Genomic DNA, 15,956 nt, shown 5'->3' with positions numbered 1-15,956 from the left:
CAGTAAGTCCTCTTGCCCACTGAGTGTTATCTTCAAGCTCTTCTAATAGGAACAAAATTTGATAAGATGTGGTGACCAAGTTTGGAAGTATGAGATAGGTAAGGATGGGTTCTATGCTTTTGGTAGATGGCACATGAAACTCAGTGAGTAGAGAAGGGGTTAAATGAGTTCAAATTGAGGAAGTGTCCATTTGAATTGGGAAGGGGAGTTGTAAGTTGGAGGTTTCATTCTCCAAAAGAAAGTAGAGAAACTGTCCCAAACTAGTTATTTTTAATGAAAGTATATGTTTGAATCAATTTGCTTATTTTAAGCTGACTGTTTTTATAACATATTGCATAATATATTCTTGTGGTATATTATGTGCTTTTCGCCACCCTATTCAAATTTTGCTTACTATGTAATGATTGTTCATATGAGCATAACATAGTGTGATATTTCAACAGAAGTGTACAGCATGCACTGATCACACAAAGATGACTACCGTTTTATTCTCTTTAAACTTTTCTTCGTGTTTTGAACCTTCAAACTCTTTTCATCCAGATCTTCATAAGATATATAAAAGTCTATCATGAAGTATAATTACAGCTTTGTACGGCAGGATACCATTACAAAACTTCTAGGAAAACATCATCTCTTCCTCACTGGGAAAATTTTTTAGTATTAAAATTTCAAATACATTTCTGTGAATACAATATTATTGTTTAGTATACAGTACAAAATTCTTAACTTTATAAAGTATTCAACTGTCTAAATAGCAAAAGAACCCCACTCTTGGCATAAATATTGATTTCTCTGTTATATCAAAATTAAAATTTACCATTATTCTAACACTGAGAAATGAGATAACAGAACAGTCTCCCCAGACACAATGAACAAGGATTTCATGAACATCTTTAATACATATAAAGTTTTATCTCTTGCTTTTGAGACACAGGATTTATACTATGTTAATGACATATATTAAAGGATTAACACACAAGGGTAGAATGGATTTGGAGGCAGAAGACATGTGTGTTCATTCTAGAATCATGTAGACCACAGGTTTCCTATCTCTTGGTAAGGTCACAGAGTAACATCTTAGTGAGTGACTAGAGATACCTTCCTGTGTGAATGAGTGATAATACCACCCACTCCACTGACTTTTAGGGAAAAAGAGGAAGAATGGAGGCCAACTGTTTTGTAAGATATGAATTATTTCAGAAACCTGTCAATAGGATTATTTTTCCAAGATATGTTTTCAAATATTCCTCTTATAGCTGTATTTTTCTTTCAGTGGAGTTATCATTACAATTTTGTTCAGGGTTTTTGTTTGTTTGTTTGTTTTGTTTTGTTTTTTAAGGATAAAATGTCTTACAACCCAAGTAACACTGAACTCAGGCCAAACTCCAGTGTCCTATCCTCCTTTGTCATTTAAAATCATTCTAAGAAGAAATTTGTTTTATTTCAAAGAAAAAGCACTTGGTTATAAAAAGACCTACAATGACTTTCAACTCAATGGTATGTATCAGAACATTTTATACCTATTTCTTTTACAAAATTTATCTTTTTATACTCTAAATATAGTTTCTTTCAGGAGGCTTGAAGCAACTCAAAGGCAGTCATTTCATATTTATCCCTTTTTGGTATTGGAGTGTGAACCCCAGGCTTCATGAATGCTAAACATACAATCTACCACTGAGTCATGTGCCCCAGGTCAGTATTCTCCTTCATATCAAGTTCCTAACTCTCAGCTGCCCCTGCCCCACTTTGCAAAGGTTAGCAGCACCCATAGAGACACTGGATGAATAGAAATCTGTTCAGTACAGCTGGAAAAAACCGTTGTAATTTTGGTTAGTTATTTGCTAGTTTGCTTTTGAAACACGGTCTCAAATTGACTAGTCTGGCCTTGAGTTTCTGATCCTCCTGCCCACTGCTCCTAGGATAGGGATTAGAAACAATAGTAAGCATAGTTTTGATACTTCTATTATGTAAACAATTTGCGTTTGCATAGCTTTGTCACAGAGACACACATTGTTTGAGAGAATTTTATCTTATTTCTATTATGAATTACAGTTGTTCTTACTCCGAGAAAAAAAATCAATTCTTTTTTTAATTGTCCAAAAATATTAATAATAATATTTAAATAATACTAAAAAATAAAAACAACAGCCAGGTGGTGGTGGCACATACCTTTAATCCCAGCACTCTGAGTACAGGCAGGTGGATTTTTGAGTTTGAGGCCAGCCTGGTCTACAGAGCGAGTTCCAGGACAGCCAGGGCTGCACAGAGAAACCCTGTCTCGAGAAAAAAAAAAAAAAAAAAAAAAGAAAAACCAAAACCAAAAAACCCAAAACCAACCAACCAACCAACTAAAACTCCATTAAAATAAAAAAAGGATTGAGGGCCAGGGCGATGACCCAGCAGGAAAAGTGCTTCCTGTGTGAGTGTGAGGACCAGAATTCAGATTCCCATAATTTTAGTTAAAGCTGGTGGATGTTGCAGACCAGCTAGCTGCAATCCCAGAATGCAGGAGGCAGAGACTCCAGTATCCCTGGGGTAAGCTGTCTAGCTAGATTTGCTGAATCTGCAAGCTTTGAGTTCAAGTGAGAGAGACTTTGCCTCAACATCTAAGATGGGCAGTGATTGAGAAAGATATCTGATGTCAACCTCTGTCCTCTATGCATACACGCACGCCCAACTACACAGACAGGTAAACACCCTTATATGAATGCATGAATCACACACACACACACACACACACACACACACACACACACACACACACACACACAGAGACAGGTAAACACCCTTATATGAATGCATGAATCACACACACACACACACACACACACACACACACACACACACACACACGATAAAAACAGAACTTTTTCTTACATGCCCCAAAGTAAAAAAATTGCAATACTTTTAGAGGTACTTATTTTTACTTTACGTTTACTTAAAATAACTAGCTGGAAACAACACGATTTACATTACTAAAAGGGTCTTTATTTAGGGATTTAGATTAATTATACTCCATACAAACTGTTTTCCTCCAGCCCCCAATTTCTTGAAATGTTTCAGAAACAGCAACTGAACTTCCCAGGATAAGTCTCTGGATGCAGCTGAAACTTCATGGATAATCTACGCAACATCACAGAGTTTTTCATGCTGGGACTCTCCCAGAACTCCCAGGTACAGAGGATGTTATTTGTGCTTTTTTTGTTTGTCTACCTGGTCTCTGTCAGTGGCAACCTACTTATCATTATCACTATCATCTTCAGCCCCAACCTGGGATCCCCCATGTATTTTTTTCTCTCACATTTGTCCTTCATTGATACTTGTTACTCCTCTTGTATGACACCCAAACTCATTGCTGACTCCCTGTATGAGGGGAGAGCCATCTCTTTTGAGGGTTGCTTGGCCCAGTTCTTTGTGGCTCATTTATTGGGAGGAACTGAGATCATTCTGCTCACAGTGATGGCCTATGACCGCTATGTAGCCATCTGCAAGCCCCTGTACTATACCACCACCATGACCAGGCACCTCTGTGTTGTGCTGGTGGCAGTGGCTTGGCTGGGTGGCTTCCTGCATTCATCGGTTCAGCTCTTTCTGGTCCTTCAGTTGCCCTTCTGTGGACCCAATGTAATCGATCACTTTGTGTGTGACTTATACCCTCTACTGGAGCTGGCCTGCACCAACACCTATGTCATTGGCCTGCTGGTGGTGGCCAACAGTGGTGTGATCTGCCTGCTGAACTTCCTCATGCTGGCTGCCTCCTATGTGGTCATCCTGCGCTCCTTGAGGTCCCACAGTGCAGAGGGGAGACGGAAAGCACTGTCTACCTGTGGGGCCCACTTCACTGTTGTGGCTCTGTTCTTTGTGCCCTGTATATTTATTTACATGAGGCCATCCTCCACTCTGTCCATAGACAAAATTGTAGCTGTGTTTTATTGTATTTTGACACCCATGTTCAACCCCCTGATTTATACCCTGAGAAATGCAGACGTGAAAATTGCCATGAAGAATCTCTGGAGAAAATGAGGAATTTTTAATGGAGGACACACACAAGTTACAGTGGGGAAATAACTCATAGCTAAATGAATCTATATTTTGTATGGTACCTGAGTAATTGTCAAAAATTTCAGGAGAAAACTGCATGAATGTAAGCAGGTGCTAGCCACCCACAGGCTAGCTTGGGTCCTCAGGGTCTGGGCTGATGGGAGACATCCAGGATAGATGGGTCCCATTATGATGAGCAAATATGTGGTGGAGAAATAGAAGAGAAAGAGGAGCAGAATGGTTCATGTGCTGTGGAAAGAGGCAGAATCGAAGAAGTGAAGGCCACGGTGAGGAGTAGGTTGATGTTGGAGGCCAGCTTGCCACCCGGGGCCATGGTATTGTCCAGGCCTGAACTGCTGCTGAGCTCCATGTCTAGGTCCGGGGCCCTACAGCAGCCGGGGTCTGTGTTAACATCCATGGCCCATGTTGCCACCAAAGGCCACATGGAAATCTGGGGTCTGGACTGCAACCTGTGGCCTTGTTGGTGTCCAAGGGCTGTGCCACCACTGGAGTCACATTGGTCTGGATGGCCTATGTTGCCACCCAGGGCCATGGTGTCATTCAGGTCAGGGCTGCTGCTGAGGGCTGTGTTGGATCCATGGCCCTTTAGCAGCCAGGGTCTGAGTCTACGTCTGTGTCTCCTGTTGCAACTGAAGGCCATGTGGTTGCCCCGGGTCTGGTCAGCTACCTGAGACAATGCTGGTGCCCAAGGGCCATGCTGCATCTGGGACCATACAGATTTAAGTGGCATATACTGCTAGCCAGTGCCATGGTGATGTCCTGACCAGGGCTGCAGCTGGGGGTCATGTCTGGGTTCATGGCTCTACTGAAGCCAAGGTCTGTGTTGATGTCCATGATTCCTGTTGCCATCAAGTGCTATGCTGATTGCTGGGATCTAGGCTGCCACCTGGGGCAGTGTTGGTGTCCTAAGGCTGTGTTGCTGGTCAGGTCATGCCGATCTGGGTGGCCTTTGCCACCATCTGGGGCCATGGTGACATCTAGACCCCAGCTATTGCCAAGGACCATGTCTGGGTGTGGTCCTACCACAGCTAGGGTTTGGGTTGAAGTTGTCTCCACTAGGGCCCATGCGGAGGCCAGGGTTCTGCACCCCAACCTGTGGCCCTGTTGGGAGTCTGGGGACCATGCTGCAGCTAGGGTCATGCAAATCTGTGTGGCCTGTGATTCCATGTTGTTGTCTGGGTCTGGGCTGCTGTCAAGGATCATGTCTGGGTTTGTGGCCCAGTAGCAGTCAGGGTTGATGACCATGGCTCCTGTTGCCACTGAGGTTCATGTGGATGCTCAAGATCAGGTCAATTACTCGAGTCTGTGTTGGTGTCCAAGGGCCATGCTGCAGCTGGGGCCATACAGATCTGAGTGGCATATACTACTACCTGGTGCCATGGTGACTCTGGGCCAGGGCTGCAGCTCCGGGCCATGTCTGGGTCCATGGCCCTACTGCAGCCAGGATCTGGGTTGATGTCTAAGGTTCCTGTTACCATTGAAGGCCATGAGGACACTAGAGGTCTGGGGCCATGTTAGTGTCTGAGTGCCATGCTGCTGCTGTGGCCGTGTTGATCTGAGTGGCCTGCTCTGCCACCTGGGACCTCGGTGAGATTCAGATCTGGCTACTGCCAAGGACCATGTCTGGGTCCATAGTCCTATTGCAGCTGGGGTCTGTGTTGAAGTTCAAGGTCCGTGTTGCCACCAAAGGTCACATGGAAGTCTGGGGTTGGGGCTACAACCTGTGGCCTTGTTGGTATCCAGGGGCCATGTCACTGCCAGAGACATCCTGATTTGAGTGGCCTGTGCTTCTATCTGGGGCCAAGCTGCTGCCAAGGGCCATGTTTGGGTCCATGGTCCAGCTGCAGCTGGGGTCTGTGTTGATGTCTGTGGCCTGTGTCACCTCAGGAGGCCATAGAAACCATGTGTGATGAAATCAGAGGGCCATGCTGAGCCAGCACCATACTTTACTGGCCCTGGGAAAACTGACCCTGCCTCTCACTGGACACTGCAGCAAGAGAGCTGGCCCCGACCCTCATGGGAGATGGCCCCACCTCTCTCCACAGGGAAGGGAAAACTGACCCTGATGACATAGGTATAGGGGAGCTGGCTCTGCCACCCTTGTACGAGGTGGGTGGCCACGGTGGCCTGGACTGACCAGCTCAGCTACCACCCAGGCCCACAGCTGGGCTTGGAGTTGGCCCATCCTAACACCTACCCCATCTAGGACCTGCTGGGACAATACCCAAAGAATCTCCATGACTTGGAGCAGCCACAGGATATCCCAGAGGACTTCTGATGAGGATCCAGTGATGACAGTGTGCCAGAAACCAGAGGCCTTGAACCAGACCAATGACTCATTGCAATGAACATTTGCAAATAAAGCTGATTGGACAGAAGGGTATATGCTGTGTGACATACCATGGCTCCCAGTGCCACCAGGACCAATGAAGAGGTGTTGCAGAGGCGGGAAAGATGGAGGAGGGAAGAGGAGTTTTCTTTTTGGTCTGTTTGTTTGTTTTGTTTTGATTTTTAAGAAAATTTTCTTTGGGGGTGCTGCAGGGGTAAGGGGAGGATATGGGGGTACTGGGAGGTAAGTGGAATTAGGGTACATGATGTGAAATTCCCAAAGAATCAATAAAGAAATTATGTTAAATTTAAAAACCCCAAAACTGCATGAATGTTTGAATGTATGCATACATCCACACTCACGATTATCAGACAAATGATTATACAACAGCTGAGTTTCTTCTTAACCGTTTACCCTAAGCTGAAGAGTACGGGGGAGCAGCCTTTGTCTTCCTTCCCTGTGTTTAAGAGGGATCTCCCACAGCCTGGGATGTCTGTGATGAGCAGAGTGGCTTCGTTGAGGACTAGTAAGCTGCTCCTCCACTCTCGATGCTGTGCCACGCATCATTTTAGTCACTGATGGCTCATTCTGCATGTTTTCTCTCTATAGTAGTAACAGAAGAATCTATAGCTTGGGATATTGACAATACAGCAAATGAGCTTTGCAATGACGGCTCAAATTATGAAAATACACAAAGCTTGTTTGTAATAAAATCAACATAGATATGATTACATATAGTAAATGATATGTGAACTAGTGAAGTACATTCCTACAGATTGCATACAGGTGTGCCCTCACCACATACAAATGATGACTATTAATCCGGTGTAAGACATTGCTCTGATCATAAACAGGATAACACATTGTTCCCACAAGAAATTGGCATGCTTTTCTCTTAAAAACAGTTATGAACAGAAGCAGAATTACTTAACTAAAACTGAGCTGAGTCTATGCAGAGATCTTTCTTGCCTCCAAGTCTGATTTTGTCTAAACCTATAGCATCTCATCACTTGTTCATTTCCTTCTAGGTGCTTTATTTTGTTCACATTCCTTCTGTTAAGTTTCCTTTTATTAACAACTTGTCAATCTCTAATATACATGTGATAATTTTACAAATTAGATTTTTTTTTTTTTTTTTTTTTGGTTTTTTCGAGACAGGGTTTCTCTGTGTAGCTTTGCGCCTTTCCTGGATCTCGCGCTGTAGACCAGGCTGGCCTCGAACTCACAGAGATCCGCCTGGCTCTGCCTCCCGAGTGCTGGGATTAAAGGCGTGCGCCACCACCGCCCGGCTAGATTTTTTTTTTTGGTTTTTTGAGTCAGGGTTTCTCTGTGTAGCTTTGTGCCTTTCCTGGATCTCACTCTGTATTCCAGGCTGGCCTCGAACTCACAGAGATCTGCCTGGCTCTGCCTCCCGAGTGCTGGGATTAAAGGCGTGCGCCACCACCGCCCGGCACAAACTAGATTTTTAAATTATTTGTCTTTGTGTACCTTTGTGTGTATGGGTAAGTGCATGTGTGTGCAGGTGTCTGTGGAAGGCAGAAGGTGCCAGGTCTTCTGGAGCTGGAGTTATAGTGGTTTTGAGTACCCAAAATGGGTGCTGGGAAAAGAACTCAGGTCTTCTGAAAGAGTAGTATATATTCTTAACTGCGGAGCCATGTCTCCAGCCTGCACATGTGTCCACATACAAAGTCCAGTCCCATCACCAAAGATATCATCTAATCTCTGTAATGCACTTGCCAAAATATTAGTTCTGGTCACTTGCCACCTTAAGGAACCTTTGCCCTCTGAGTGTCTCTTTCTGACCTGGGTCTTTGAAGTTCTCTCATCAGGATTCCCATGTTTGCTGCTGCAAGACTGAATTTAGTTGATAACTATGGCCTGAGAAAGGGTTTATTTTTAATTTAATTTTTAATTTTTTTATGTTTCATTGACGAGGATAATAACACAGTCACAAAGGAAAAAAAACCTAATTAGATGCAACAATCTATCTTGTGCAGTGGTATTAGATACTTTTCCTGGTCTCATTAATTCCACATTTTACTGTTTCATATGTAGTGACAGTAACATGCATTCATTTGTAATTTTATGTTCTGTGGTACAGTAACTTCAATCATCTACTTTATACATGATACTTACCTTAATTTGCTGTCCTGGAAAGTTTTTTTTAGCATAGTGAAAAAGCGGGTTTGAAACAACACATTTCTCAGTGATGCAAAAGTATGTACCTTATTATCTATGTATCCAGGCATAAATATTTGTGCATGTTTACAATATCTGTTTACAAGTATGTGGTCAAAATAGTAATTCTTGACTCGGTGGTTTTATTTTACTTGGTGAATTTTAATTTATATTTTCTATTACTTTTCATTTACAAGGAATGCCATTTATTGCCAAAACCAATGAAGGCATATGCAAGCAAGGTATGGCATCTGGGAAGTTTCACATATGAGCTCACTGCAGTGGGACAGCATGCAGAAGATCTGAGCAAGCTCAAGTTAGACAAAATCCTACCACCAATCTGGAAGGTGGGAAACTTTGTTCAGCTTCATTGACTGCAACACACTTCTTTCTCTTGGGCTGGTTCCATTCTCTGTTAGCAGCTTTCCTCGGCAGGTATCCCATGACTCTGGCATCTCTAACATTTTAGGGACACCAAGGCAATCCAGGCTTCAACTTCACATCTTCACGTAATGGCCTCTCTAGGCCTCCATTCAGGGACACCCCCGACACATGTCTGATCTCAGCAGTTTTCCTTAGGCACAGAAGCAAATTCCATCACCTGTTTCTTCTATCCTTAACTCTAAAGCCAGAACCACATAGGCAAAGCTACCAAGTTCTTCTGCTTGCTGGGCCTGGGACATGGCTCCCTTGTTCAGTTACATACTTCACCAGTTTTCTGTCTTTAACCACCTAAGCTTGGCTGTCCTGAAACTTCCTCTGTAGACTAGGCTGGCCTCAAACTCAGAGATCTGCCAGCCTCTGCCTTCCCAGTGCTGGAACTCAAGGTGTGCACCACCACACCTTGCTCTAAGCTTTTCTTTAGTTCCTTTTCACAAGTTGGAAATTTAGGTGGGTGAGATCTTGCCCTGAGGTCACCACTCCCTTTATTCCATTTCTTAATCAGTTTATCTCCTTAAACATAATACTTAACACCATTCATTTTCTCCTTAAATTTTACATTTTCTTGCTCCTTTTCATTATAAATCTTCATAAGCATTACCATTAATAATCACACAACAGAGACTATACTAGGCTGTTTTGAGATTTCCTCTGTCAATGGAATTAATCCAAAGCTCTTCACTTTAGTCCAGGCAGACTCCTTAGATAAGGGCCGAAAGCAGCCACATACATCAAAATATCACAAGAACTATCTCTAGGCAACATATTAAAATTCTTCTCCTCTGAAACCTCTTGAGGTAGACCCCCACAGTTCATCAAATCACACTCAGCTCCGCTGTCTTCCATGCTCCTATTAGGGTGCCCCATTAAGCAGTGCTTAAAGCATTCACTGCTTTCCTAACCCAATGTATCAAAGTCCATATTACTCCAAAAAACCCCACCCAAAAACAAACAAACAAACAAACAAACAAACAAACAAACAAACAAACACACACATGGTCCAGTCTATCATAGCAATACCCAAGCCCCTGGTACCAACTTATGTTTTAGTTAGGGTTTCTATTACTGTGAAGAGACACCACGACCATGATAACTCTTATAAGGAAAACATTTAATTGGGTTGCCTGGCTTATTGTTCCAGAGTTTCAGTCCATTATCACGGTGGGACATGAAGGCATGCAGGCAAACATGGTGCTGTCTATATCTTGATCAGACGGCAACAGGTACTGGGCTGAAGCACTGGGCATAGCTTAGGCATATGAGACTTCAAAGCCCACCTCACGGTGACATACTTTCTCCAACAAGGACACACCTACTCCAACAAAGTCACGCCTCCTAATAAGTGCCATTCCCTATGACCTTTTCGGGGCCAATTACATTTCAACTACCACAGCATCTTTGTCAAATATTAAATGGTTGAAATTATCTATACTCATGTTTGGAGCTTCAGTTTTGTTCCATCTATCTACACATCTGTTTTTGGGCCAGAATCATATTGTTTTTATTACTATGGCTGCATATTATATCTTAAGATCTGGGATTATAATTTTTCAAGTGTAGTTCTTTTTTTCAGGATTGTTATGGCTTTCTTCTAGGGTCTTTTATGGTTTCATGTGGATTTTAGTATATATATGTGTGTGTGTGTGTGTGTGTGTGTGTGTGTGTGTGTGTGTGTGTGTGTGTATGTGTGTGTGTATGTGTGTGTGTGTGTTTATGCAAACAAATTCAGCTAGTTTTTTTGAGGTAGTTTAAAATGGGAGCATCAGATTCTCTTCATTATCTATTCCCAGCCACAGCAGAGTAAAGCAATGTTGCATTCCAACAAATGCCAGTGCGAAGGGCCTTTCCCATGTTCTGATCACCTGATTTCTCAGGGACTATCTAAGTTTCTCATAGTTGCAGCATTTTCCATCATCACATAGATCAGGATAAATGATATCCATGGTGTTTGCTTTATTTGGAAGCTTTTCTTCTGATTTAAGGTTTACACAGAATTATGTCTTATGTGAAAGACTCAAAAGTCACTGGAGCCTTACACACCTGAGGAATAATTTCTGTCAGCTTGTTTATGTCCGGTACTTAAATATTTTCTTGTCAAAGACTAGAAGCAAGTGCTTACTGTAGGAAAAATGTATTTTATGGCATTAATTAAGGCTGTGCATTGAACATATTTATTTACTTTTAAAGGCATCATATTGTGGATATATTGGTTTTGTGAGGGACATGGATTTCACTGTTCATAAAACCAGTTTTGTGAAAATGCTCTGCTTTACCATAAACACTCATTTTCATCCGGGAGCTGAGTACTTAATTTAGTCAAACAGGTTGCTGGTTAGAATCCAGTAACTTCAGTCCTAAGACTAAATTGAACCACAATGAAAACACTTTATGTTGCATGTTCTGTTCTTTTCCCACTCAAAGTACTTCTCTATTCCTAGAGCTTATGCAGCTGGGCAGCTGTAGTGGCTGGGATGACACCTCTAGTCTGTCATTCCTCTTACTTTGTTTATAGTCTTGCTCCTCACTCCAATGAAACTCATTGTATTTCTTCCTCACTGCTTACAACGTAACGTTTTCTGCTGTAAAAATATGAATGAGACACAGGAGGTGCCCACTCAGGTCTTACGTTATTTAAGGGGATGCAGCTTCATTCCCAGCCCATTCCAGGATGGATTTGCCACTTGGTCTTGTATTCACTTTCATTTTTGCTGGGTTTAAATTTTTGGAGTCACCTATGACTTTTCTGTCTTTTGCTTTTAATAGCTAGTCTATTGTCAAATCCTGTTAGCTCAACTTCAAAATATATTCCATCCCAAAGAGTTCTAGTTCCAGCCAAATTTGAATAAACATAATCCATCCCTCCTTGACAGATACATCAATAAGTTATTTGAGGAGTCTGAAAGGAAAACAATAGTCGGCAGACTGGAGAGATATATCATAATTGGGAATTTCTAATGTTTCCTCCTCTGGTATCACTTGATCTGAATTCAAAAGTAGCCCTAAACCTGGAAATGTTCTTTGAATACCTTCAGAAAAAGCATGAATAGAACCTACCTCTTGCTACAGACTAGGTCATATACTGACCAATGGGTCCATTTACTCCAAAGTTGATAGCCTCTTTTTCTTTGAAAAAAAAAATATATCAGCTCTCAGGTGAAAATATGGGCATGTATGTATATATAAGCACAAATTCATGTAAATATAAACATAAATACAAATACAAATATATTCAATCTACTGAGTCCATTTTGGCTGTTTGTGTATACGTGATTTCAGGGCTGACCACTCTGCACTGGACAACAATAAGGGGGTTCATGCCTGGGAGAGGCTAATCCTTCTTCTCCCAGCAGTCATTAGTTTCCTGTAGTTCTTTGTCTAGGGTAGGACCCCACGAAAAAATTTCCTCCTTCTACATCTCTACTAATATTGCCATTGTTCTGGTCTTATTTATAATGCCATTTCTAGGAAAGACTGTTACACAGCAGGTTTCCTGGTATTCTGGTTCTGGAAATCTTTCCACTCCCTCTTCTGCAGTATTTCATGTTCACAAATTCAGGACCTGTGATGTGTATGTATCTGTTGGGCCTGGGATCCCCACAGTCTGTTGATCTCTGCATCATGTCCAGTAGTTTTCTTCGATGGTCTCCATTTACTGTGAAGAGAGGTTTCTTTGATAAGGGGTGTAGCTACACTTATCTGTGGGCATAAGGACAAGATTTAGAATGTAGTAAGGAATTATGTTGTTCTGGCAAAGTCTGAGTAATAAAAAGCCTTCTGAAGAAAAAAATCCAGATGGGTTTGCAACAGAATTTGATCAGACTTTCAAAGGAGAACTACAATAAATCTTTGTAAAATCTGAAAGAAAGGAAGAAAGAAGGAAAGAAAGAAAGGAAGAAAGGAAAGAAAGAAAGAAGGTTCACTCCTGGACTCATTTCAGTATTACTCTAATCCCAACAACAACAACAACAACAACAACAACAACAACAACAAAAACTACAGACTGATATCCCCGGTGAACATGGATGCATGAGGGTAAACAGCCAATTTTCTATAGTGCTGAATCTTGCCAGTGTATCTGGAGACTGTGTTTTGTGTTTTCACATTCTATCATGTCTACAAAATGCCTGTTTGTTCCTGTAAGGTTTTATGCATCTGTTTATAAAATAGTGTTCTTGTTAGAAAGCTTGCCCAATCATGGGATAATATAAGTGTTCTGATAGTATATGAGGTATTCTAGGCTAAGTCATGATGCTCAGTAGATTAAGTGTGTTAAGTACATTTTGATATGGTTCTTCCAATTTATTATTGATTTCTTGAGATAGAATTGAACAGTAATTGAAGAAACATCTGTGTATGCATACCCAAATACCACATTGCATTCCATAAGCACACATACAATTGCTATTTATCAATTAAATCCAGGACACAGTAAAAAATGTTTGAATATTTAGTTGAAATGCCAAGAAATTCACAAATGAGGTTAAGAAGTGGTAGACTTAGTCACTTCAACATCTACCTCTTTATTGTCTCTACAACTCAACACTACTAATAGGACACTATGACAAAATTCTTTTTCTTTTTGTTTTTATATATTTATCACCAAAGCATAAATTCCTAGTTTTACCCATTTTAATATTTTAAGATAAGCAAAAATATGGCATGTAGTCTTTGATATCTGCTTATTTGGGCTCAGCCCTGGGCTTATCAGATGTTCTCATGTTATATGTGCCTATTAGCTCATTTATTTAATTGCTGTATCCATAATATGCAAATGCAATCCAGCATTTTGATGGATACCTGGGTTGCTTACTGGAGGATGGAAGTGGTGGAGGTATAATTCAAGTTCAAGTTGTTTTGACTTTATCTCCCTTGGTCTTTTAGCATAACTTGCAGCAGAGATATAGATAATGGACAGTGACTTTTGTCTCTTAGCTTTGTAGAATGCCCATGAAATAGATGATGCCTGAGAGGGGCCTTGTTCCTGTGCCTAGAACAGGATGCTTAACAAATGGAGTTGATTTTGTTCCTTCTCTGTTGGTGATCCCTAAAAATGTTGACCGCCAGTATCAGTTTCTGCAATATCCTAACTTTTTTTCCTTCATAGCAATTTGTGGACTCTCTCTCTCTAGACACTAGAAGGATGCTGGGCATCTTAAGAGGTAGGACAGAAGTTTCTTCCTTAGGAGACCAAACTGTATTCACAGGGATTAATTAAATGATGGCCTCCACATTGTCAAAACTTGTGACCCGAAGCTGCTTCTAGTACTGCTCCCACAGTTGATCCTGTGGGGGTGGGGTGGTCGTCCTCAGAGAGGCAGAGAACATGTGGGGCTAACACTCTGTCATATTCCCACCTTATAAATAACCCTCTTCAGTGGAAGGGGAAGGGTTTTCTCTGAGACTGTGTAGATGAAAACTCTTTGCATTAAGCAGAGCGACCAAACCACTTAACCCTTCTGTGAAGCTGTTCCTGTTCTCACTGGCCGTTAGCAGCAGTGCTAGTCTGACTTGCTAAAGCCAGATGAAGCAGAAAGTTGAGGGTTATGGTTATATGGACAGGGCACAGCTTGGCGTAAGGAAGGACCTACGATCCGGTCATGCTTCTGCCTCAAATCTCCTACACAACTTTGAAACAGCTGCTCTCCTGAGTCTCAAAGCCACCAAGAAGATGTGATTTTTGAAAGTCATGTTCTTCAGCAAGGGAAGTGGTGATGAATGAATTCCTACTATTTGTAAATGAATGACTGACCCTGTTTGGACTTTACATTTACTTCATTAATAGCAGAAAGTTTTCAGCTCAGACAAATTTCTTTACTTGATAACAACTATAACGTGCTTTGCGTCAATGAAAAAAATCAGTTTAACTCTCATCTAAGATTAGAAGAAATATGAAACTGTAAATTTGAGATCATATGTCTGGGGTAGCCTTGATGACTTTTTATGAGCTTTTCCGAGTTCATCAGTCCATGATGTTGGGATGTGGGAAAATTGTGGAGCTTCTGTGGTGTGCACGGATCCCATCAATGTAATTTTTATAAATTCTATTTTTATTATAATTTAAATTTTATTTATTTAGAGACAGGATTTTGTTGTGTAGCTCAGGCTGGCCTTGAACTCATAACAATCTCCTGTCCGAACATCTCGAGTAACATACTTGAAGGCATGTGTCTCTAAGCCTGGTTTGATAATTTATTTTTAAAACAAAAGATAAAAATATCCAGCATAAAAATACACTGTATTTTAATTTTAGTAGATGTTTTGCTACGTTACATAGAATAATTGTGTGGGTAATCCAAACAGGATAATTTTTTTACTTGTTTTTAATGAATACTTTTCTCTACAGTCACAAATATGAATCATAGACAAATCAACATACCATTTTTATTTTGGTGCATATTAATTTACTATCTAGCTATATTTTATAATATTCAGAGTGATCTATTTTCTGTACTCTTTTTCTTTCTGTTTGAGAATAAAGTTTAGGGCACTTTTCATATTTCATGTGTATAACTTTGAAATGCCAGTCCTCTGTGTGTCTTGGTTCCTTAAAACACATGAAGAATTGCCCTTATATTGATGGTAGTGACAGTGACAGATAACTTTTATTGAATATCGATCCTTCCAGGTTCTTATGAACACACAACATGTACTGCTTTCATGTTCTTTCTGCAACATTAGGCTGTTCCAGAACTCTTTCATTTTAAAATGTTAGCCCAGTTTTGAACATTGATACACAATAATTGCAAGCAAGCATGCTTGCTTTTATTTTATAGATAAAAACACTGAAGCTTTGAGAAACTGCCCATTATCCATTGAGAATAATTGCCAATGGCAGGGTCCAAATATAGAAATATTAATCAATAATATATAGTCCAGCCCACAGACACTGTGGCAAGACTACCTGGGGGCAAGTCTCAGCTCTGCCACTAATTTGCTATTTGTATTT

At 41.1% G+C, this 15,956-nt stretch overlaps 1 protein-coding gene across 1 annotated transcript; it reads left to right on the top strand.

Moving 5' to 3' along the window:
- Positions 1-3,114: 3,114 nt before the first annotated feature.
- On the top strand, positions 3,115-4,023 carry LOC128101596 (olfactory receptor 140). Its single transcript, XM_052724849.1, has one exon. It carries the CDS (start codon positions 3,115-3,117, stop codon positions 4,021-4,023), a length of 909 nt encoding a protein of 302 aa, XP_052580809.1.
- Positions 4,024-15,956: the final 11,933 nt, after the last annotated feature.

The sequence above is a fragment of the Peromyscus californicus genome, unplaced genomic scaffold, assembly GCF_007827085.1.
Source record: "Peromyscus californicus insignis strain IS unplaced genomic scaffold, ASM782708v3 Scaffold_7__1_contigs__length_154581171, whole genome shotgun sequence".
In the NCBI taxonomy this organism is placed as follows: domain Eukaryota; kingdom Metazoa; phylum Chordata; class Mammalia; order Rodentia; family Cricetidae; genus Peromyscus; species Peromyscus californicus.
The sequence above is the reverse complement of the archived record's forward strand: the minus strand, read 5'-3'. Positions and strand labels throughout refer to the sequence as shown.

Coding starts and splice junctions, on each gene's coding strand:
- LOC128101596 (XM_052724849.1), top strand. CDS start 3,115: ATGGATAATCTACGCAACATCACAGAGTTTTTCATGCTGGGACTCTCC.